Genomic DNA, 23,034 nt, shown 5'->3' with positions numbered 1-23,034 from the left:
GCCTGTTTGGTGGGGCCTGTCCAACACCTTACTGGCCCCGTGGGACGCTCACCTGGGCATGTGGGTGGGTCTGAAGCAGACCTGGGCCCCAAAGATGAGGAGGAGTCAGAGGTTCTCCTGAGTCATGACTAGGCTCAAGACAGGAGTGTGCTGGAATGGCAATGATCTTCTTCTTGATGCATCTACTTACACAGGGTTTATCTCTTCATGCCTCATGCACTCTCAAATTGCCTGGCCTTGGACCCATACTTTGGTGCTTGCTGGCCCAGCTGTATTCTGTGCTTGGGAAACCGCAGAGAGTGTGAGGGTGCAGGAGTCTTTTGGGTATCATTCCAGAAATTGCTGGCTACCATGGGGAAGGATGACCAGAGACAAAATAAGCTGCAATTTGACAACCTCCGGCAATGTTGGATGCTGATGAGCACAAGGTGCTGGATGCGCCTATCGAGAGGTGCCTTGGGTCTAATGCCTTACTATTGGAGCTCAAAGCTGGCCTCCAGATGATCAATACCAACATTGACTTGATGTCCACCTGGTTGGACAGAATCACAGAGTGGCTGGAGAGACACACTGACAATCTGGATGGCAAGAACGGCCCATTTAGGAACTTGAGGGAGACCACCACCATCACTACCAACAAAGTAACTAAAAGCGAGAAAGAGCTTGTTGTGACAATGACCAAGAATGAAAAATTAACACTTTTACTGCTAGGCCTTCATCCCCGCCCCTCCCCCAACCCCACCTCTAAGCATTTTCTTTGGCTATTTGGGGTAGTTCGCACTTAGACTCCCATAATATTTCTGTCCACATAAGGTATGCACGCCAAATGTGTGTCCTTTTTTCCCAACATCCTGGGGATTCTGAAGGTATCCCTGGTTTGAGGATTCCTAGTGAGGGGACTGAGAAATTAGGCAAAATACAGCTAAATGTGGGTTGTTTGGGAAAAATTTTAAAAAAGTGCTGCAGAAGAAAGAATCTATTTCTTTCCCTGCAAGTGGCATCGATGAAGGGTTTGCAGTGCTAAAATCACCATTTTCCCAGCTTCCAGCAACGGGCAGACTTTAATCAGAAAACCAAATTTTTCAACATAGTTTTGGCATTTTACTGGGACATAGCCCATTCTTCCTATTATCTGTGCTTTCAACCTCCTTCCAGTTAGTGGTACAAATGGGTGTGAAACCAATGGTGGGTCCCAGAAAGCTATATATTTTTGAGCAGTAGACAATATTTCAAATTCAGCAAGGGGTCATGTGTGTAGATCCTTTTCCTATAGAAAGTAACAGTTGAAATAAAAAAATATTGAAATTGAGGTGAGAGAAACAGCCATTTGTGTCTACGTTTTCATCCGTACCTTCTTCTACCTATGGTAAATATTCAACAGCAATATACTGCTACGTTCACTGGACCCTTCTGGTTGGGGGGATATGTAGGGCTTGAAGGTTCACTCAGAACCCTATGTACCCAGAGGCAATAACTAAGCTGCACCTTGTACTGGTTTTTCTTTATGTACCGGGTACACAGTAATTCATTTGTTAAAATATAAAGAGTGAAAATTAGTATCAAAGAAACCTATGTATTTCTGAAATGGGCACAAGATATGGAGTTTAGAAGAGTGGTTATTTGCACTTTTTTTTTTTATTTGGGGATACCCATACTAGCATGTGAGTTAGAGGGCATCTCTCAAAACTACTTCTTTCTTACACTGTCTTACATTTGGATGGCACAAATGCAGAGAAAGACAATTGGTACTAACACTTGGTCTACTATTTTGGGTTCCCCTAAGTCTCCCGATAAAAATGGTACCTCACTTGTGTGGGTAGGCCTAGTGCTCGCAACAAGAAATAGCCTAAAATGCAACGTGGACACAGCACATTTCTCCACTGAAAACTGGCCCTTTTTCGCAATGTGCCTAGCAGAGGAGTATGGGTCCTAGCTCAGCTGGCACCTAGGGAAACCTAGCAAACCTGTACATTTGTTTTACAACTGGACACCCAGGGGAATCCAAGATGGAGTGACTTGTGTGGCTCTCACCAGGTTCTATTACCCAGAATCCCTTGGAAACCTCAAAATTTGTCTAAAAACACATTTACCTCACATTTCTGTGATGAAAAGTTCTGGAATCTGAGGAAAGCCACAAACTTCCTTCCACCCAGCATTACCCCAAGTCTCCTGATAAAAATGGTACCTTACTTGTGTGGGTAGACCTAGTGCCTGCAACAGGGAACAGCCCAAAACACGACATGGATACATCACATTTTTCCACCCAAAACTGACCCTTTTTTTGCAATGTGTCTAGCTTTGGATTTTGTGTCCCAGCTTAGCAGGTACCTATGGAAATCTAGCAAACCTATATGGTTTTGAAAACTAGACACCCAGGGGAATCTAGGATGGAGTCACCTGTGGGTTTCTACCCAGGTTCTGTTACCCAGAATCCCTTAGAAACCTTAAAATCTGTATTAAAAATAAATTTGCCTCACATTTCTGTGATGGAAAGCTTACTACCACCTGGCGTCTCCCAATAAAAATGATACCTCATTTGTGTAGGTGGGCCAAGTGCCTGCTACAGGGAAGGGCCAAAAGCATGTAGTGCAGTTTTTTTAACACGTTTTTAGGCTGACTCTGCTTTGGGCACCCACACAAGTGGGGCAAGGTTTTTATTAGTACAGTTGGGGCAGCGGTGGGTGGTAGAAATTTTGAAGATTCCTGCAGATTCTTGAAGTTTCCATCACAGAAAGTTAGGGAAAATGCGTAATTTCAGGCAAAGTTGGTTTGCAGGGCATTGTGGGTGAGAAAACGGTGTGAGGTATGTGTAAAGCACACCACCCTGGATTCCCCTAGATGTTTAGTTTTAGGAAATGTCTGAGTCTGGTAGGTTTTTCTAGGTGGCAGCCACTCACCATCGGAAGTGGGACAATATTGGAAGTTTGCCAAGTTCTCCTGGCACATATGTAAAATCAACACCCAAAAGAGTCAAATAACCTCTTGCTTGCATTGGGATGAGATGCTTTAGTCCCCGGGGGGGCGGGGCAGAAAGACAGTTGCTCCCTTCAGTTGGGGGAGGGGGCATAACCATGTAAATGGTGGAGGGCAGTCCCCCACCTCTCTATTTTTATTCCCTGGTGTCGAGAGGGCTGTCTGAACTATTGGGGGGCTGATTGGGCGTAATTAGCTCCATCGGCCTTCCAGGGGGACAGAAACACTGTGTCCCCATTTATTTGAGGTGGGGGAATGGCCAAAAAAAGAAAATATTCCCTGGCATCTACTGGGCTTCCCCCCCCCCGCACCCTGGGGTGGCAGATTGGAGGTAATTTCCCCAAATCAGCCCTCAATGGGGGCAGAAAGACTTTGTGTATTTTTCGGAGGAGGGGAGGCATTGCATGCCCTTTCTGGGCAGCCTACACCACTAGACCTTTCTGAAAGAAATAATCCCTGGAGTCCAGTCGGCTTTCTACCCCTACCGGGGGCAGATTTTGGGTAATAATCCCCATCTGCCCTCCAGGGGGAGCAGAAAGACTGTGCCTACTTTTGGGGGTGGGGCCATTGCATTGCCCGTTATTGGCAGCCCCCAACCCTTTTATATATAAAAAAAAAATACCTGGTGTCTAGTGGGCTTTCTGCCCGCCCCGGGGGGCAGATTAAGGGTAGCAACCCCCATTCTGTCCCCAGGGGGAGCAGAAGGACTATTCCTATTTTTGGGGGTGGGTAGGGGCATTGTCTTGCCCATTCTGGACAGCCCCCACCCTTTCCTAAATAAGAAAAAAGTCCCTTGTGTCCAGTGGCCTTTCTGCAAATTAAGGGCTACTGCCCACATCCACCACCCAAAAGGGGTGGGGGGTTGGGGTGCATAAAGACTGTTTTATATATTGGGTGGCCTAGTGCAGTGGATCCTTGCTTGGGGATCACCCTCCTGAGGAGATCCCCAAGCAGGGATCCACTGGGGAGAGGTACCTTTGGATAGGGAAGAGTCTCCCTTTTTTCAATGGTACCTCTCCTATTGAAATTGGTGGTCGGTGTGCTGAGCTATGCCCTGAGCACAGAAGAAAATGAAAGCAAATTAGAAGATCGGTTCATTTTACTTTCGTTTTCCCCTGTAATTACATTGGCACACACGCAGCTTCACCCTACATGATAAAATTACAACCAATCTTGTGCAGTGCTGGGGCCAGCAGTCAAAGATAATAACTACAGAACACTGGGATAGCGACACACCATCAGGCACTCCCTCTCGTACTAGTCTGGCAGCATCTTCAAAAGGTAACATCACAATAGATTAGGAGTTACCAAACACAAATGGAAAGACACTGATTGAAGCTGCAGCTTGAATGCCAGATTCATTTAACTATTGGACAAGACGAGTGTCACTAACAGTATAGAAGACCACTGGAAAATCCAAAAATATTAGGGCTCTGACACCACCGACATCCAACTCAATCCTAATGGTACTTGGCAAGGGAGAACAGCATTCTCAATATGCATTCTTGAGTAGAAAACAGTGCGGAAGGAATGAGGATCCTAGTTGGTTCTATATAAGCCTGCAGATAAGCAGTAGCTACCCTTTCCAGAATTACTGGATATAGAAATTGAGAAATGGGCTGGAATGCCACCACGTTTTTATAAGAGAAGGAAGGCTCTTTAGGAGTGGGGTAACCATTGCTGATAGCAAAATATCTAGTACACTTAGGGTCTACTTACGAGTTTCGCAGTCCGAGGACCACCATGTTTGTGGTGGCAGTCGGACTGTCAATGGGCTGGCGGAGCAGACCATGATATTACGAGTCTGTCGGTCAAACAAAAACAAGACCACCAGCGGTCCCCCTTCACTGTCAGGCAGCTCAAACCGCCGCAGTCTCCTGTAAGCACAAACAGGCCGGCAGAGACCATGTTTCCGCTAGACCCATTACGAGGTTGCACACTGCCAACTTGACCATAGTGGTTCAACCACCAGGGAGAAGCTGGCAGAAACGGACAGTATAAAGGGAGACACCCACCTGCAGACAGCCATACACATCCAGAACCGCCATGGATCCCCTTGAAAACGTCATGCTGCTGCTGGCCCAAAGTCAACAAAATCAACGCATACACCTACCTGTAACATCATCCCTTTAAAAACACCACGCTGTGCTGGCAAACACATCATAAGGGGGGGTGATGCTACGGGCAGCAGCTACATTTATTATTACACACACACATACTGCAACACAGGCACCCACACATTCACATCACACACACACTTCAGCCAGCACGCACACACTGGGCAGCAACACCACACATTTACTCTCGGCTACACAGTAGAGGCTCAGGGACACTGAAGGCCACACAACATTCACAAACACAGCAACATCTTCACAACTACTGCACATATACAAAGACATTCCACACACTCACACCCAACACTGGCCAGGGACTGTCCACAAATACAACACACATATACACTTATGTGCCATGGTACACACAAAACACAACCATCAAACAACCCTGCAATGGACACAAACATCATACACACACAAAGCACAATGGAAGCACAATGCCAAGAACAATCCACAGAGATACAAAGAGACAAAAGAGACAAATCGCACCACAATAACAATACATTCACAGCTGGGATTGGAGCAACAGGACCATACATGGAAGGAGGCTGCACTGGGACATATATATTGTTGAACAGGGCCACAAACAACATGTCCACAGAAATTGGCCCTAATTGGATCTCAGGGACAACCAATACCAAAACAATTTGTCATGCACAGCCACACAATGGGGAAGGACAAGTCAACAAAACACAAACAACTCACACTCCATGGGACATAACCTGACACCAACCAGCTGCAAAGGACCCACATCCAAATGGACATATGCACACTCAAATGCAAAGCAAACTATCACAACTCAGCACACTCCACGTCTGCAATGACAAAACTCAAGAACACACACACTGCATGTAGACAATAGCCACATCTTGCTGGGGCCCTGTTTCTCTCATGAAGCCCACCACCCGGCAAGTCCGAAAGGATGGCTGGACTTTTTATTGCTATGATGGTCAAAAGGTCCAGGAGTTGCTGACTAAGTGGCAACTGGGAGGCTGATGTTGCTCTTCGTTTTTTCTTAAGGGCCATTTGTTCAGTTGTTTTCTTGTGCTGGGGGTAGTGGTTCTCAAAGTGGCATGGAAGGAAAGAAACGCCTCTTGGCCATCACCTTCTGTTCCGGCTACCTCCAAAATACCTTGACACAGGGTCTGAGAAGACCGGCAAGCTTGAGTAATGGGCTGTAGGAGTGACGCTGCATACTCCACCGGTGGCCCTGAAGCCGCATGAAGAGAATCTGCAGGTACCACATGCACCACTGGCTTATCCAGTGAAGGTGGTGATATAGAGACAGATGAGTCACTTCCTTACTACCAGGGATCATCCCTGTAAGAGGGGGCTGAGGGGGAGCCGTTGTTGTTGCCAGTGCTTCGCTATTTCCCATATGATTGTCCTGCCCCATGGATGCGGCTGATGCGGACAGAGGTGGAGCAGGGTAAAAAATTAGTCTACTGTATGCTGTGACCAGGTTATTGAGCTGTCCCTCCCCGAACCCAGCAGTCAGACCTGCCAGGACGTTATACCCTGGCTCTTTCTAAGCTGGATGAGTTTCCGAAGAATTAGCAGCAGGGGAAACTTCCACCTTTTCCAAAATGCTCAAAGCAGTGGTTAAGGCAGTGCTGGCGGGAGGACATAGACCTCTTTCTCCATTTCTGATCCACAGCAAATACTCCTATTGCCCTCACCTAGTTTTACAGGTAACAATTGTTTGTTTTCCCCCTTTGGAGGAATATTGGGGATGTCGCCTCCAGGTCGACCACCACCCCTCCTCAATTCGCCCCTGGCAGGCATCCTACCCTGGACCATAATCTGAATTCTAACTGAGGCTCAGTAAGCACCCAGCAACAACACTACCATCTTCCAACAATTTACAACAGTATCTTTCTTAAGTAAATGTGGGCCAGGAGCTCCCCTTACTGTCAGCAACCAGAAATCCAGCACTGCACCTATCCGGAAGCTGCACTCAGAGTTCAAAGACTGAGAGGAAGCCCCTGCAACAAAGTAGCAGCTGCAGGAAGCACACACTTCCCATCCCTTTGATGCAGGAAGCAAAGTTAGCATTTGAGAGCCAGCTGACAGTTCCTGACAGATCCTGGCAAGGCTGAAGATCCTGCGTTCCTCGCTCTTGCAGTTTACGCAGCAGCTCCCACAATGGAAGGCATGCAAAGGCATGCAGAAGCAACACAGTCCTGTTGGTGCAGCTGCCAGGGAGCCAGCAGCACTGCGAGCCACTTCCCCAGCAGAACTTCCTGCCGGAGTCAGTCTCTCCAAGACAGACAAAGCAGAAAGCAGAAAACAACCAGAGAGCTCTCTTTTTCCCTTTTGGTTCTCCAGGAGACGAGCCTTCACCAACAGAAGCTGGAATCCCGGGTCACCGGGAGCGAGGTAAGTGGAAGGTGGGAGCGGGGGAGGGGAGGCGCCATCTTTCCTCAAGCAATAATTGTTTTTTTAATTTCCACTATTGGACTGGTGGCCAGTTTTCAGTGTGACATTTTTAACATTAACCAGTTCCCTAACTGTGCTCCTTGAAACTACTACCTGAAAGGAGTAACATTTATTTACGGTACATCTTACTTGGAGATATTGCTGCATGTGGTGAAGCCACTATAGCTTTAAAGGTTTCCCAGAAAATTAGCTCTCTGTTACAGATCCAGTCTCCTGCTTTCCTTAACTCAGCCTTTTCCCATCCCCCCTGCTCCTTGTTGAAGGTCTAGGGGACGGAGCAGTTTAAGAGAAGTTACTTATACATATTGCTGGGATGTTCAGATATTTCCGGTGTTGTTTGTTTTGTTAAAATAGTTATGATTCGATATCTCATCAGTTTTGGGTTTCAAATATGCAACATTGAAGGTTCTGGTGCAGGGGACATCCCATTCATCATTTTTCCCAGGTAAAACGTGTCAAAGGTATTAGCACATGTTATGTTGTGGAAGGCAATGTGTGTGATTAGGAAAGCTGCAAGCTAGTAAGCTTTCCAGTTAGGGAGGGACATTCCTCCCTCCTCTCGCAGTAGGTTTAACTTTTGTAAGTTTATGCACAGTCAGCACTTACTTCAAATAAAGCTGATGAGTTTTTAATTAATTTTGTAAAATATATTTTTAAGTGTGTCAGGATTGTTGTAAAAAAACGAATGGCAAACATGCATTTTCACCATTGCTACTCTGCCAGTGACTGAGGTCGGTAAGTTATCCCACACATACAATATAGACCAATATAGACTCAGTCTTACCATTAAAAAGAGTCCAGATTAGTTTATAAAGCTCACCTACATTTTCAGTAAATTTAATTAGCAAATACGTGGTTGATTTCTTCTAATAGGTCATCTGAAAAAATTGGAGAAGCGATTTAACATTTGTATTAAAATGTAGCACCTCAGTTTTGGAATTACTAATTCTATAGCCAGCACGAGCCGGAAATGCTGTCAGAAGGACAAAAAATTTACTAATGGCACTCGGGATGGAGAGAAAACACCAAGTAGTAGGCACATAATGTATGTCTTGGAGACTCTATAACTGCCGCCTTAACCTCGTCCGATTTTGTCAGTGTGCAGGCCAAAATCACATTAACAATTGCACAGAGCAAGGGTTAGAGGATACAGCCCTCTTGTGTACCTCTATTAATCTTAATGGGGGTAGATGTTTCGACATTTAAGATAAGTCTCGCTGTTGCTCTCTGGTGTTAGTAGGCAATTGATTTGAAGAGCCGTACAGGGAACTGCATGATTTCCCAAACTTTAAACAGAATTTACAACTGACCAAGACAAATACCTTTTCAGCATCTATAAACTGAACAACTGCTTATAGAATATTAGCTGCATAGTAGGCATATGCTTCCACCAAAAAGTGAGTATTAGAATATAGCTGAGGCGTTAGAATAAACCCATTTTGATCACTCTCCATTAGGTCTGAAATTACTTCCGATATTGTAAACATCATACTTTTCCTAAAAACTATTGTATATGTATTTAACAGGGTCGTAGGACTAAACGAGTTACCGCTCTGTACATTTTTATCTTTCTTGGGGACCCATATTAGTATCCATTTTTTAAAAGAGGGATGAGTTTTCCCCCCTCTAAGAATTTAACTGAGCAATTCTATGAGTAGGTCTTTAGACGCTTTCAGCATGTAATAGGATCATTCAGACACATAACCATCTTCACTTGGGGCCTTACATGAAGGAAGTGCATTTATAACATTTTCTAATTCCTCAACTTCTATTGGGTGAATTAGGCTAAGAGATCCCTCTGGTGGTAATGACGGAATCTTGGGGTTGAACTAAGAAACTTAAAATGTAATTTTTCAGACAGATTTAAGTCTTCCTCATATATTCTGCAGGAGTGTTGCACAAATATAGATTCAGTTCCTTGGCTGACGTAATCGCTCTTCTTCTACTGTAGAGTCTTTAATTTTAGTGGTATTTTTATTGTTTGTTTGAGTTCTAATCAGACAAGCTAGTAATTTACCACTAAAGTCTCCCTTGTCGTATCGTTGTTGACCAAACATTTGAGAGTTAATCATTTCTTTTGAAAACAGAAAATGTTGTACCTCCTTTTTAGCTGATCTGTATCTATATAACCCTATCTGCTATTTAACTGTAACAGTCTCAGCTAGATAAAGCCCTTGTCAGGTCTTTATACCTACTGTTCTCAATATTTTAAAGGTATTCTGGAAAGTAATTATCTCACCACACAAAATTGTTTTGTAGGCTTCCCAAACATTTTGAAGTTGTGCATTTACTTTCTTTGAGGAATACCTGGATTTTATTTCCCATTTCCTCTGGAAAAGACCCAGGCCTCATATAGGATCCATCTATGCCTTGGACCAGCCATTGGTAGAAAATAAATATCTAGATGAAAGACAGTGTTATCCGTAAAACATTTCGGAGTATGCTGAGTTGCAACATTAATGAGTCTGAAAGAAGAAGGAAAAATCAATCCTAGATGCCAGTCGAAAATGAGCAAAGAAAAAAATATATTGCTTTTGATGGGTATTTAATACTCTCCAACAGTCAACTAAACCTAATTTACTCTGAAGTCTAGCAATGGTTTTTGAGACTTTTTTGTTTCTTTTGGGTATTCCTCGGCTTACTGATGTTCAGCTCAATAGTCTGAACACAATTAAAATTATCTCCGATTATGACATTTTTCAAAAAGTGAGCTAATTGGAGCGAAAGATCACAAATAGGATCAGCTTCACGAGAAACTGGGCCATTTAAAGAAACATACAAGAATAATGAGTGATTCAGTTGTATCTCCACCATCACCACCTTCCTAATTGATCAGCTAATGATTTAACTATACTTCCAGTATATCTTTTACTAGCTAAAATTGTCATTCCTTTGAGGGCCACTGACGCAGAAGTGGATTGCAGTAGTTGGAATGGCGCACAGTTAAAACGTTTCTCACTTTCTAATGTGAGTCCACGCTACACTTTTTGGATAATCAGAGGGTGCCAAATGCTGTTGGAGTAGGGTGTAAGGCATGCCCTCCAAGCTTTTTTTGAACAGGAATAGAGTCAAGACAGAGAACCACTATCAAAGCACTGATTTTAAGAGTTTGTAAGACATTATAAATTTGTACTACTATGTTACTGCTTTCTCCCCCTGTACACAGCGCTGCAACCTCTCTACTGTGAATAATCCGAATGCAGCATTTTAATATTAAGCATATGTTCAAGAATTTAGAAGCTGGTTATGTGTGCCTGTTACCAAATATTATTTTGTAACATGGAAAAGCCTCACATTGTCAATAAAACGTTATTAAGCATTCCATCGCCAGGTAATAGTTTCAAAGGTTGTGCTATTCATTTCTCGTTATGACATCAAGACTGTATTTCACAAAATAACACATTTTACGGAAGCAATTGCAAAGAAGGATTTTGGGACACTCGTTGAAAAATCACATAACTAAAAGTGAGGTCAATAGTGAACTTTTTAGCAGCTTTCATCCAATTTCTCAAGATAGGATGCATGTGGAAACTAATTTTTAGGGAATAATTCTGCTTGAGGGTGACAAAGAGGGCAGACTTCTGCCTGGGTTGCCCGCTCCCAATCCCCTAGAACACTCATCACAGCAATCCAAGAGACGACTGGCACCATAGTCAATACACAGGTAGCGGTTAACCTCGCTTTCCACTACTATTATGGCGTCCTGTATGTGGCTCTGGTAACGGAAGACACTTTCACAACCTGAATGTTCTAGATGCACTGAAGCTCACACAGAGGCAAGCATCTCATGGTGCAGAATTGGAAACCCCACTTTCGAGCAATGAAATCTCCCAGTTGATTAAACAAATGGCATGTGGCAAGACCACTGAAGAGGATGGATGGTCCATGGAGTTCTACACTGCCTTTGCATCGCAGCTCATTCGAGACTCTTCCAGGTCTATGAACTGACATACTTGATGAGAATACTTCCACAGTCTCTGAGGGAGGCAGTGCTGGTGGTCCTTCCCAATCCAGACAGAGATCCTCTGCTACTAGGGCCCTATTGCCCTTTTAAAAACAGACTATAAGATCCTTGGGAAGGTGGTGGCCAACAGAATTATACCCGTAGCCCAGCACTCAATTGACCCCTATCAAAACAGTTTCATACCCGGTAGGAACACCTTTCTAAACCTACACTGCCATTTCATGTAAATGGACAGGGAGAGGAACTCTGGAATGCACCCCTGGGTCACCTCTCTGGATATAGAAGAGGTGTCCGATACTCTGGGTTGGGCTTACCTGAAGAAGGTCCTCATAGAGTAGGTGTGGGATCACAGTTCTTGACCTGTGTTTCACTGCTTTGTAATAAAGCACTGGGCAGGGTAAAGATGGGCGCTAAAATATTGACCCCATTCCACATTGAGCAGGGCACACGGCAGCGCTCCCACCAATCATCTTCGCACTGGCCATGGATCCCTTGGTGTGTGCGCTCCATGCTAGTTCCCTGGATTGGGGTGTTCATGTCCAGGATAGATGGCATATAATATCATTATATGCACAAGATGCACTGGTATACCTCTGGGACGATGCCTCATAGATCTCATATGCCTTTTTGGAGAAGCATCTGGTCTTAAGATGAACTGGGACAAATCCCAATTCTTCCCCCTAACAGCGACTATGGATGAGCAGAGACTCCCCAGTACCCTCCTCCCCTAGAGTTCTGACACCTTAAAGTACCTGGGGGTTAGAGCGTACCACACAGACAAAGACCTGGTGGATAGTAACATAGGGAGGGCCCTGTCAATGCTCAGAAGTTCCATGCCCTTTGGGCCAGGCAGACCATTGTCCCCTATGGGACAACGTAGCCATCTCCAAAATGTTTTCGATCTGTGTTTTAAAATGTGATGTCTAACAAAAGCGTCCTGGAAAGGTTTCTTTTAAGAAAGTGGTACAACCGTGATTCCAGTAACTCCACATAGTGTGCACAAACTAAATCTCACACTTGCTCCCGTGGCATTTTTCACACATTAATTTACTAGAATTCACTAATAGGATTGCATATGGAAAAAAATGGCTGTTTAACGCAATGTATATCACTTTCTTGTTTAAATTATAAAGATGTATTTTCTGGGGGATTGGTATCTCTTTTGTATTGATATCGAACAGCCTGATTTATAGTTTGGCAGATGGGTTACTCCATCACAAAAGGGACAGACGAGTGCCATGGGATATCTGTCAGTCTTTGACAAAAAAACATGTCTGCAAAACTCTATATCAGGCCCTTAAGTGTTCATAAGTGTGATATAGTCAATAATGATTCCACAGAATGATGCAAATATGTTGTCTTTACCTCCACAATAGCCCACATAAATAGCTGCTACACATAATCAGTGCCATCACATAAATTGGTCATGCCTTGGCACGTAATTTGCTTTCCCTGTCCTTGAGTTTGTGGGGCCTTGATTTTTCTTTGAAGATTAGGTTCCATGTTTGGACATTTGAAAGATAGGCAATCCAAAGCTATGAAGACATGAAAAACATTCCCAACACTGTAAATAAGCTCTTCCAAAATAAAAACAAACCAGTTGGTGCAGTGACTTACGAAGTATTGTCCAGGCAAGAGGGCATCAATGCGCAGATATACTGATGCCATTAGGCTGCTGGGTAGATCTGCCCCTGCTGCTGGGATCATATGCTGTGCCAATCGACGGCTCTTCTTCCTAGAAAGATCCTCAAGAAAAGAGTCACAGTCTCTGAAAAAGCAAATGGAAAAGGATCTTAAGGCTTCTGACCAACCCCGATTTTCTGAAAGTAACTTCAAGACCTAAAAAATCATCATCAGGAGGCCTGTACCTAGAGCCTCAGGGAGTAGAAAAAAGACATTCAGTCATAGAATGAGAAACAGTTGGCATCTAAGGGTGTGAAGGTTACCATATAGATTGAAAATGTATAATAAATCTCGACTAGTATATTGCTCTCCAAAACCTCTAGACATGCCAATAATTGGGTGAAGGTTAATTCATTTACAGGAAAATAAAAAATAGTTTTGATGTAGAATATGTGACAGGGCAAACAAGCTGCAGATTTGTATCAAAATTTAAAGCAATGTGAGGTTGAAGAGTTAACAAAATAATTGTATCTGGAATATTACCTCATGGTAATGTATAATGTGGTTAGCCGATACCCCAAAAACATAAAATGGAGAGAATGTGTGAAGTTGTCAAGGATGGTTCTTTTGGATCACTAAGGGGATGTATCGTGTATAATAGGCAGTTACTGAATTCATTTAAGTCTAGGGTGAGTATGTATTTGTGGTTTAGTGTAGGTTTAACTAGAGGGAATTCTACTGTACTTAAGGACGTGGAATGTTACATGTAATCATGTGGTCAAAATACATGTGCAAATACACAAGAGATTCCAATGTCAGTTGAATGGATCTGTAAAGCTGAATAGCAGTGATGTTGGTGCCTTTTTCTACTGTGCCTGGAACAGATAAATATACAAATACCTCCAGCATAATCTGCACAACAGACACCTTACTTTCTGAAGTAGGGACATCTGCTATCTCCAATCATCTCCAACTCTGGCCACAGTTCAGTCTTGTAATACACAAACTGAGAAGGCTCACAAATCTAATCCAGAGTCTCAAAGGGAATGTGAGATAGGAGGTATAGGATATACCCTCCCTAGTACTAAAATATACTACATGTATTCCACATGTGCTGGTTGATCCTCCTCCAGATCATGGAGGATCGCCAATGTATGTCCAGTGAGGCTATACCCACAATCAGAACATCAGAATGTGGTATTAGGTAGGCTCGCCTCTGTATTTACCAGCCCATTACTTGGATAGTTGTTGCCTTTCCAATAGGTTGCTCCTCCATCTTTTACTTTCTGCAACCACATCTCCTGCAGAGCTGCAATCTCTACTCCACTCTGTGTCTGCCAGTCTGTCCATCCGCATATCTTTGGCCCCACCACAAGGCTGCCTGGGCTTGGTCCGTGCTACCAGAAACCAAACAGCAGCCATGTTTCCATCTGACTCTGTCCCTACAGTAAACTCAAGTCCTACATCTTTCCTCAGGCTCTTCTTCTTCAAGGCCTTCAATTCCACTGCAGCGACAATAGACACAGTAAATGCATGTTTACATTCACTTACCCCACACAAATCCACCACCAGCCCAGGAAACAGTGTGACATCTAAACTGGAATACCTTGTATCATCCCCTTTGCTTTCCCATCATATTTCAGGTTACACTTCCTGTTCTGTTTCAGGTAAAACCAGGGAGGAATGGGCTAGACTTTCTGTTATCCACCTGCCCTGACTCCAAGTGTTCCATCCCAAATGATCATGCTTGACACTCAACACTCTGGTGCAGGGTACATGAATCTTTCATGCTTGTTTTTGCACATATATACAATGCATCATGCAACAAAGTTCAAAGATGTTACTGCAGCATAAGAAAACACATCATGTAAAGCTTTAGCTGCAGTTATAGTATGCCTTTTTGGACTTACTTGCTTCTTGCAGTGATAGATTCCTCAGCTCTGTCTTCCTTGTCATTTAGATATTTCAAGGATCCATCTTTCCTGTAAGCTTGTGTCACACTGGGCAGCATCAATGGAGTCTTCACCAAATTAGGAGCATAACTATCCCTTAACACTGTAGGTGAATGCACAAAGGTACGGGGAGCTGTAATTGAGTCACGTGGGCTTTGTATGTCTGGCCCCAGGCTTCTGGCTTTTAGTGGTTGCCTTTCCCTGGGGTTGCCCTCTGTTTCTGCAAAGCACAAAGGATAAATCATTACTTCTGTATTTATTTATTGTAGTGTCCTTTGCTGAGCAGTAGGAGCATCCTGACAGGAACTGCTGTACAGAGCAACCAGATTACAGCTCACAAATTGTAAGCAGTTGTGGTGGAAAACACAGAGAAAGCTAAGGTTGTGATGCCACATATAACTATTGTGTGTACATATTCACAGAGGAAGCTGCTAATGGGACCAGAGAGATACATGCACAATAAGGGACTAGTGATGGATTAGTTGTAACTACACTCTTGATAGGGGAGGTATGCTTTTGAAGTAGTTTTTCATATGGGGTGGCATGGAAAAATAAAAAAGAGCAAGTTCCAGTATAAATCTGATCTTTGGCTGAACATATGCTCACATTTTTTCAGCCACCTAAACCATTTCAATTGGCTACCCAAAGCCAAACAATTCTAATCAAATCTGTGTTTCTGTCACTGTTGGGGTGCAGAGAGTGATTATTAAATCAACTTTATTTTTGTCTTCCTTATTTCATTCTTGCAGACATTGATCATGAACACTAGGAATGTCCTTCAACCAAGACATTTGGCTTGCAGTCGAGGCCTTTGACATTGATTAAAATGGGTCTCTTTCAGGTTATCAAGTTACAGTAACAGTTCTGCCCACATGCGGGATCAGGAGGTCAGCCACCAATTCTCTCTCCACTTCTTCCCCCTTAGTGATGACTTTTTAAAGCAGCCAGAAAAAAGTCTCCAACAAAACAAAAACAAAGATGCGAAAAAACAGCAACATTTCCTTTAGTTATTTTGCACCTTTTTACACGAAATAAACAGCAAGATTATGAAAACTTCATTATATACTTTAAAGTATGTCCAGAAAAATACAGCAGCTATGCTGTTCGGGATAATCTTCACTTTTCTCCCTTAAAAAATGAGGAAAACGAAAGGAAATCGTTGTAATAGGTATACAACACAATATAAAGAAAGCACTAGCCTCTCCTTTCAGCTACTCTACCACCACAATCCCATTTTGCAGCACAGTTAATCCTTCAGTTATTTTCTGTAGCTCTTTGAGCAGGATCCCATAACACAGGGTTTCTACCCTCCTTTCTCTTTATCCATCGTCGCCATCATCATCATATCATCTTTATTTTATTATTAAAAAATAATCATAAAAGAGCAGGCATCACATAAACAGAGACAATAAACATCAGACAAAGTGATTACAATTACACTGGATAAAGTTGAAAGTTCAAAAAATTATGCCAACGTAAAGCATTTTTTTTAAAAAGCCCTCAAAGAAGGACACACAGCAGTATCAGCTACCATACGAAGATGGTAAAAAGTGGGACTACTTTGCCAGAACCCCAAAGCTTATAAAAGCGGTAATAAAAATCTCCATCTAAAAGGTTCATAATATTTACAAAAGAGTGTAAAATGCATGGGAGTTTGTAGAGAGGTGCCATTACAGGGGCACATCAGTATACTTTTACCATCGTACTGGCCCAAGGGGAAACAAAGATTGCATCTGACAGAGCCCAGCCGGAACCTGGTCAAGAGTGATCTTTCTCAGACATTAATAATCTGGTGGAGATAAGGTTCAATGACCTGACATGTTTTATACGTGATGTAAAATCTCAGAGATGGTTTTTGAAGTTCCCTTGCCTCTCTAGCAGCAGATGCAAGTCTCAAAAATTATTTTTTAACCCAACCAGCCTCACTTTTATTCAACAAATGTGGAGATAAAAACAACATACGTATTGTTCTCAGTCAGCTGGTACTCATTTTCAAGTATTTGCACAGTAAAGTTTTCAGTGGTGAACCTCAGCATATTTACACTGATTTCTCTCCCTGGATAACGTTTCTCAGGCAAAAAATGTATTTTTCTCCATCGGTGTAGAATTCAGAGTACAGAATGCCACAGTCAATAATGGACCGGGGTCTGTGACCTCGTACATTTGCCTGGTTCTCCAACTGGCATAGTGGTCAGTACTGTGACGGGGTCATGGAGAAGGTATACTCCTGCCTAAGCCCGTCTGACCTTCCTTTGATATCTATGGAAAGGACCTGAACAGCGTCTTCATGTGCTTCTCCGAGCACTCTCAATGTCACTACCCCAGGCTCCCCACCAAGGAAACAAGGTCAAAGCCTAGTGTAACTGAAGTATTTATTCTGCAGACAACATTATCCAACCCCGGCAGCCAAATGACCCTGCTCTCCTGCTTACATTCTATTCTCAGGTGACTAATGAGCTTCGAATCATAATATCCCTTGAAGTCCACAATGCACCATATGCAGGTATTTACATTTGACTACGGGAAGGACCTTGATGAAAGCGAAAGGGAAGCTGTGAACGTCAATGAAAGGTCCTCAACATCAGGGAGAGGCCCTAGTATGGGAGCGCCTCGGCATCATGCAGAGGCCCTCAGTGTCATGGGAGGCTCTCCACTTCATAGGGATGCCATCGATGTCACAGGGGGGCCTTCCACATAATGGAGGCACTCAGCCTCATGAAGCGGTTCTTGTGTCACTGGTCCCGAATCAACGGTCTGTCAATAACAATGAATAGCATCCATGCCACCGAGCAGACTCTCATTTTCTGAGTTCCCAATTGACTTCATAAGGAGAACCTTAAAAGGCTTCGGAGGACATTTAATGAGCAGGTTACACAGTGATGGTAAAAAAAAAACCTGCACGCTGGCCATTATCAGTCAGTCTTTTTCTATGAGGTAATGTCATCTATTATCCTGAGTGATTCTTCTCTTCCCTTAGAGGAGTGGTGCAGAGCGTTGTTGTTTTAGGATTCACTTTGAGAGACTGCATAAGGATAAGTATTCCAGGGTCTCGTGTATTCATGTCAAACAAGCGTTGGTAGTGGAAAGCAAGATTAATGCAAGCCTACTATGCCAAATGACTACATTATCTATGTTTTCTTCTGGGTGACCACTTAATAAGGTGGGTTCCTTTGGGAGGTGTTGAAGCCATGTCTATAAAAGTATGAAAATTCATATTTACATGAGTTAGAAAGGATGCTTGATGCAGAAGGTTTAACTTAGTCTTCTAAGTGACTAAAGGGTGAATATGCCATAAAAGTTCATTCAAATTTTGCTTTTTCTATTGGTTTACAGCCATATATTGGGACATTAGCTGGCATTTATGATAATTCTTAAGTAAATGCTTTATTAGCTATATAAGGGTGGAATTTAAATGGCTTACTTTTCTGTAGTAGGCTCAGTGATCCATGTCGAGCTCTTCTAGAAAACTTGAATAAACTTGTGTTAGTCTATAGCCTCGCTAGGATTCACACAACATGGGGTATGTGTCTTTCAAGTAAAGTAAATATGGATCTCCTACGTTATTCTTAACAAGGTATAGTCTATCAAATATAAATATACCTCAATTTCTAGATATGTGTGTTGGCTGTTTATTAGTTCTTCAGGCCCGCTGCTGAAGACAACTATGGACTATTCTTAGACATCCCAGGACATCACAGGTTCTCCAAACATAATGCGATTAGTTGGACCTCTAAGCCTTTTGCATTTTGTTTTTGCTTCATAGGACACCACACGATCTGTGTTCATAGAGTTGGGAAAGATATCAATTACAGAAAACCTTGTAAAATTACTCTGAGGTCGAAGTTAAGTGTGAATAGTTATTTTTGCAACGTAATTTTATCTTTTTGTGTCTGAAAAGCATCTTATGTTTTTCAAATACAATAATGTCAACGTCTGTGCCTCCATAGCATATTTTTATGTTCACATAAAGCATATTTTGCTAGTTCCTCTCAGATACCTACTTCAGCAGCAAACGTACTAACAGAGGAACAACACAGTCAATTATCATGACCACTTCTTAAAGATGGCACACAACTTTGTGGTGTGCTCCACATCTTTCGTGGCCAAGATACAAATTCTGAGTTCTAAAAAGGCATTACCTTGCCAGTGGCAAATCTAGACTGGCATTTGATGTCTTAACCAGTTTCGTTTTGTTATCTAGGTTAATATTTTAGACTCCACAAGCACACATACTCACATATCAATGAAGTTATTTCTCATAGACGCTAAATCATGGCATTTACTTAATCATAAGTGTAGATATTCAGACGCTTTCTGTGTTAAAGAGTGGTTTTTGGATGTATACCATGCCAAGCCTCTGTCTCGTCAGCCTTGCAGGTGGCACTTCGATATACTTCTTCGGTGTAAGTGCCTCTTGTTTAGCAGCAACTCAACACCACATTTACTTGGCTTTCTCTTCTTTCAGAAACTTCCCCTGTATGATTGATACTGTAATTATCAGCCACATGCACATATGTGCCCCGGCTGTGTAAGTGAATATTATGCCACTTAAACAGCCATTCTCTTTTTTTATTGTTAGGAAACGGCTGAAAGTTTTCTCTGATGTTTGAACTGACTTGGAAGTAATCCGATTCAATGTGTAATTTCTGTTTTTCTCTCTGTTGCCAAATTCTTAGTCCCTAAATCTATTTTTTGAGAGACTGATCTTTAATGAATGTGAATGAAGTTTCATAGGCAGCCTCTGATTTGTGTTCAGTAACTGTTTTCATATATTTAGAGAGCTTTGCATGGCTATGTATACATATGTATGTGTATGCATATCCTTGTGGTCTTTGGCTATTTATATCTGGTCAAATTGTATGTATGGTGCTACCATGCTTCACCGATACGGTAAAATAGGGGTAAAGTCTGATAAAAACGCATGCCTGAAGCAGGATCATTGGGGCACCGATTTTTGATCACAAGAAAATATTTGGTGAGTGTGTGTATGTGGTCGATACGGCATTCTATATGGGTGAGACTATAGTCCTAACCTGTTTGCTAGCCTGAGCAATCACCACAGGGCATTGATTTTGATCACAAATACACTCCGTTTGAGGGGGTGTATGTCGGTGATATTTTAAATAGGATGATAGGTGTGAGAAACCCGTTCTAACCCGAGTACAGACCCAGGAGAAGCAAATACTAAGATGTGTGAGATTGTGCGTCAAGTGAGCTGACACGAACTTGTGTGAGTACCAAGAATTTTACCTACATTACAGCAACGGGGAGTACACACCGCATGCTCTAATAACACTATTTGGGAGGTGAAAGAACATTACATGTACCAGTAATTCGTGATATATGATAACTACCTGGCTAAGTGTTACAGAATTTATTTACAATACCGTAAAGGACAGAAGTTACAAATATGCCTCCTATAGATAGGTTGGAAATGCTTGGGACCTGACACTTCTATGCTAATTACGTCTTTAGACTTTGACTACAGGGAGGTGCCCACTCCCTCACAGCCGATAAGGTCGGGTCAAAACCCAAATACAGTAGGTCTGAATAGCACCGAGTTACATAGAAATGCCCCTAGTAGCGCCATGCGTACATGTTGACGGACAACAGCATGTGTGGGCGGTGAGGTGTACTTTTATAACATTAGACTGTGCAGTGTTCACTCATACATGAAAGGGGCTGTGCATTTTCACTATAGCGTGCCAGATTGTGTTTTCTTGGAGTGAGCACTGATTTGGGTGAATATCCAGACCTGGAACGTCAACACCTGACAGAAGTGTATTATGTATTCATAAACTGTTTGGTTCTTACTACTCTTCTCTACAGGTCCCTTAGGAAGTGCTGGCCAGCAGGAGAGCCTTCGGCCTCCTTTTGAGTACACGCCTTTAAAGTAGGCAGAAGGTTTTGAGCCCTAAGAAAGCAGAGTGATCCAACCAGGCAATTCATATTTGGCTGATACATGTAGGCGACCCAAGTTTTTGGATGTATAAACCATTGTGTTTTATTTCACATCTGGATTCGTGTTTTAATTGGGACATTGGTACGTAATGAATAATGAAGAGAAATCTGGGGTCTACCCGTAGACTTTTTTAGATAACTGGAACGCTGCACATATCCAGAACAGCATCTTATTGCGAGCTTCTATTATAGCATTACAGCCCGCCAAACCGGGCTATACCTGCCATTAAAGGTCCGCTGCAGCATTAAAGGCCCAGGCCAAAGACGAGGTCCTTTAACAAGGGAGCGTGACTTTACTCAGCAGCGGCTCCTCCGTTATAGCAGAGGAGCGTCATCCCCTGCCAACAGATGTACACTTGAAAAATAAAATGATAATAAAACAGTTTTATTATCATTTTATTTTTTTCTGGGAGCTGAGTCATCGGGTGGGGTCATCGTCACACCAGCACTGCAGCAAGCACGGAGGGTGAGTGGTGGGCACTGCTGCAAGTGCACATGTCGATTTGGCCAGCTCTGTTACGACAGTCAAACTGGCATGTGCACTGATATTGCTGCAACCTGAGCTGCGTTGCAGGGTGGAGAACAGCAGGCATAGGCTCCCAGCCCCCATTGGGAGTGCAAAACCAGCCCGCTCAGCCCAAACCCAGCACTTCCCTCACGTGAGTAATAGTATTTCGAGCATGAAAGCAATATCTGGATTAGCCACAGGGGAGTCTGGGAGCCTCAGCCTTTGCACTAGCAGGAGAGCGGGCAGGCAGGCGGTACGTTTTTTTTCTTACTGTCCCTCCCACACTGCCCCACCATTTTTACCTGAAACCAGCAGCTACTGACTTTATCCCCTTCTGTGCCGCGGACGTAGTGGTTACGTCCTGCAGCACAGTGCTCCTGTGCCGAGTACGTAACCATTACGTCCTCGGCCCGGAGCACGGAGGGAGAGCTAGTGCTCCCTCCGTGGGGTTCTCCCCCACCCCCCAAGGCGGGAATGGAAGGGGAAGACCCCCCCCGTAATGACGTCAGAGCGCGATCGCGCATTGACATCATTACACATTGCCGGTCGCACTGGAAGCCATTTGCTTCCAGTGCGAGTACGGAGTAACAGGTGAGTTTCTCCTCCGGCGGGTGGGGGGTTTGGGACAAAGAGGCACTGGGGGAAAGGAAAGGCTTTTCCTTTCCCCCGGTGTCTCTTTGAGCTTTCCTGCTGCCCGATCGCATTGCGATCGGGCAGCAGGAATGCCCACTAGACGCCAGTGATTTTCTCTTTTTTTGTTCATTTCTGCTATTTTTGTGTCGGGGAGCGGCCCCTTGGGCAAGGGTCACTCCCATTAGGGGGCATGTTTCTTGTGGCCATTTCTGCCCCCCTCGGGGGCAGATCGGTCTAATAGTTTTAGGCCGATCTGCTCCCAAGGGGGGCAGAATCCACTAGACGCCAGGGATTTTTTTTTTTTGGATGTTTGCAATGTTTTGCGTTGGGGAGCGGCCACTTGGGCAAGGGTCGCTCCCATTTGGGGGCATGTTTCTTGTGGCCATTTCTGCCCCCCTTGGGGGCAGATCGGCCTATTATTTTTAGGCTGGGGGCAGAATCCACTAGACGCCAGGGATTTTTTTTTTTATATTTCCAATGTTTTGCATTGGGGAGCAGCCCCTTGGGCAAGGGTCGCTCCCATTTGGGGGCATGTTTGTTTTGGCCATTTCTGCCCCCCTTGGGGGCAGATCAGCCTATTATTTTTAGGCTGATCTGCCCCCAAGGGGGACAGAAACCACTAGAACGCCAGGGATTTTTTAATATGTTTATTTTTGTTGGGGGGGGGCATTGAACTGTTGCCCATTTCTGCCCCCAGATGGGCCTATTTTTTTTAGGCCCATCTGTCCCCAAGGGGGGCAGAAGCCATTTAGACACCAGGGATAGTGAGTGTGTGTGTGTGTTAGTGGAGGGGGGGCAACCCCTTGGGCAAGGGTCACCCCCCTTTGGGGGCACGTGTACCAAGGCCATTTCTGTCCACTAGAACGG

General features: G+C 43.7%; 1 protein-coding gene across 2 annotated transcripts in view; it reads right to left on the bottom strand.

Moving 5' to 3' along the window:
- Positions 1 to 23,034, bottom strand: part of LOC138261674 (cyclic nucleotide-binding domain-containing protein 2-like) — a 365,490-nt gene that overhangs the window by 82,483 nt on the left and 259,973 nt on the right. For both annotated transcript variants that reach the window (XM_069210917.1, XM_069210916.1), the window contains exons 9-10: positions 15,024 to 15,285; positions 13,108 to 13,258 (exon numbers count right to left, since the gene is read on the bottom strand). In XM_069210917.1, the coding sequence (XP_069067018.1) occupies positions 13,108 to 13,258; positions 15,024 to 15,285 (413 nt within the window). The remainder of the gene's footprint in view (positions 1 to 13,107; positions 13,259 to 15,023; positions 15,286 to 23,034) is intronic.

Source organism: Pleurodeles waltl, chromosome 10, assembly GCF_031143425.1.
Source record: "Pleurodeles waltl isolate 20211129_DDA chromosome 10, aPleWal1.hap1.20221129, whole genome shotgun sequence".
Taxonomy (NCBI): domain Eukaryota; kingdom Metazoa; phylum Chordata; class Amphibia; order Caudata; family Salamandridae; genus Pleurodeles; species Pleurodeles waltl.
This window is presented reverse-complemented; position numbering and strand designations above follow the sequence as displayed.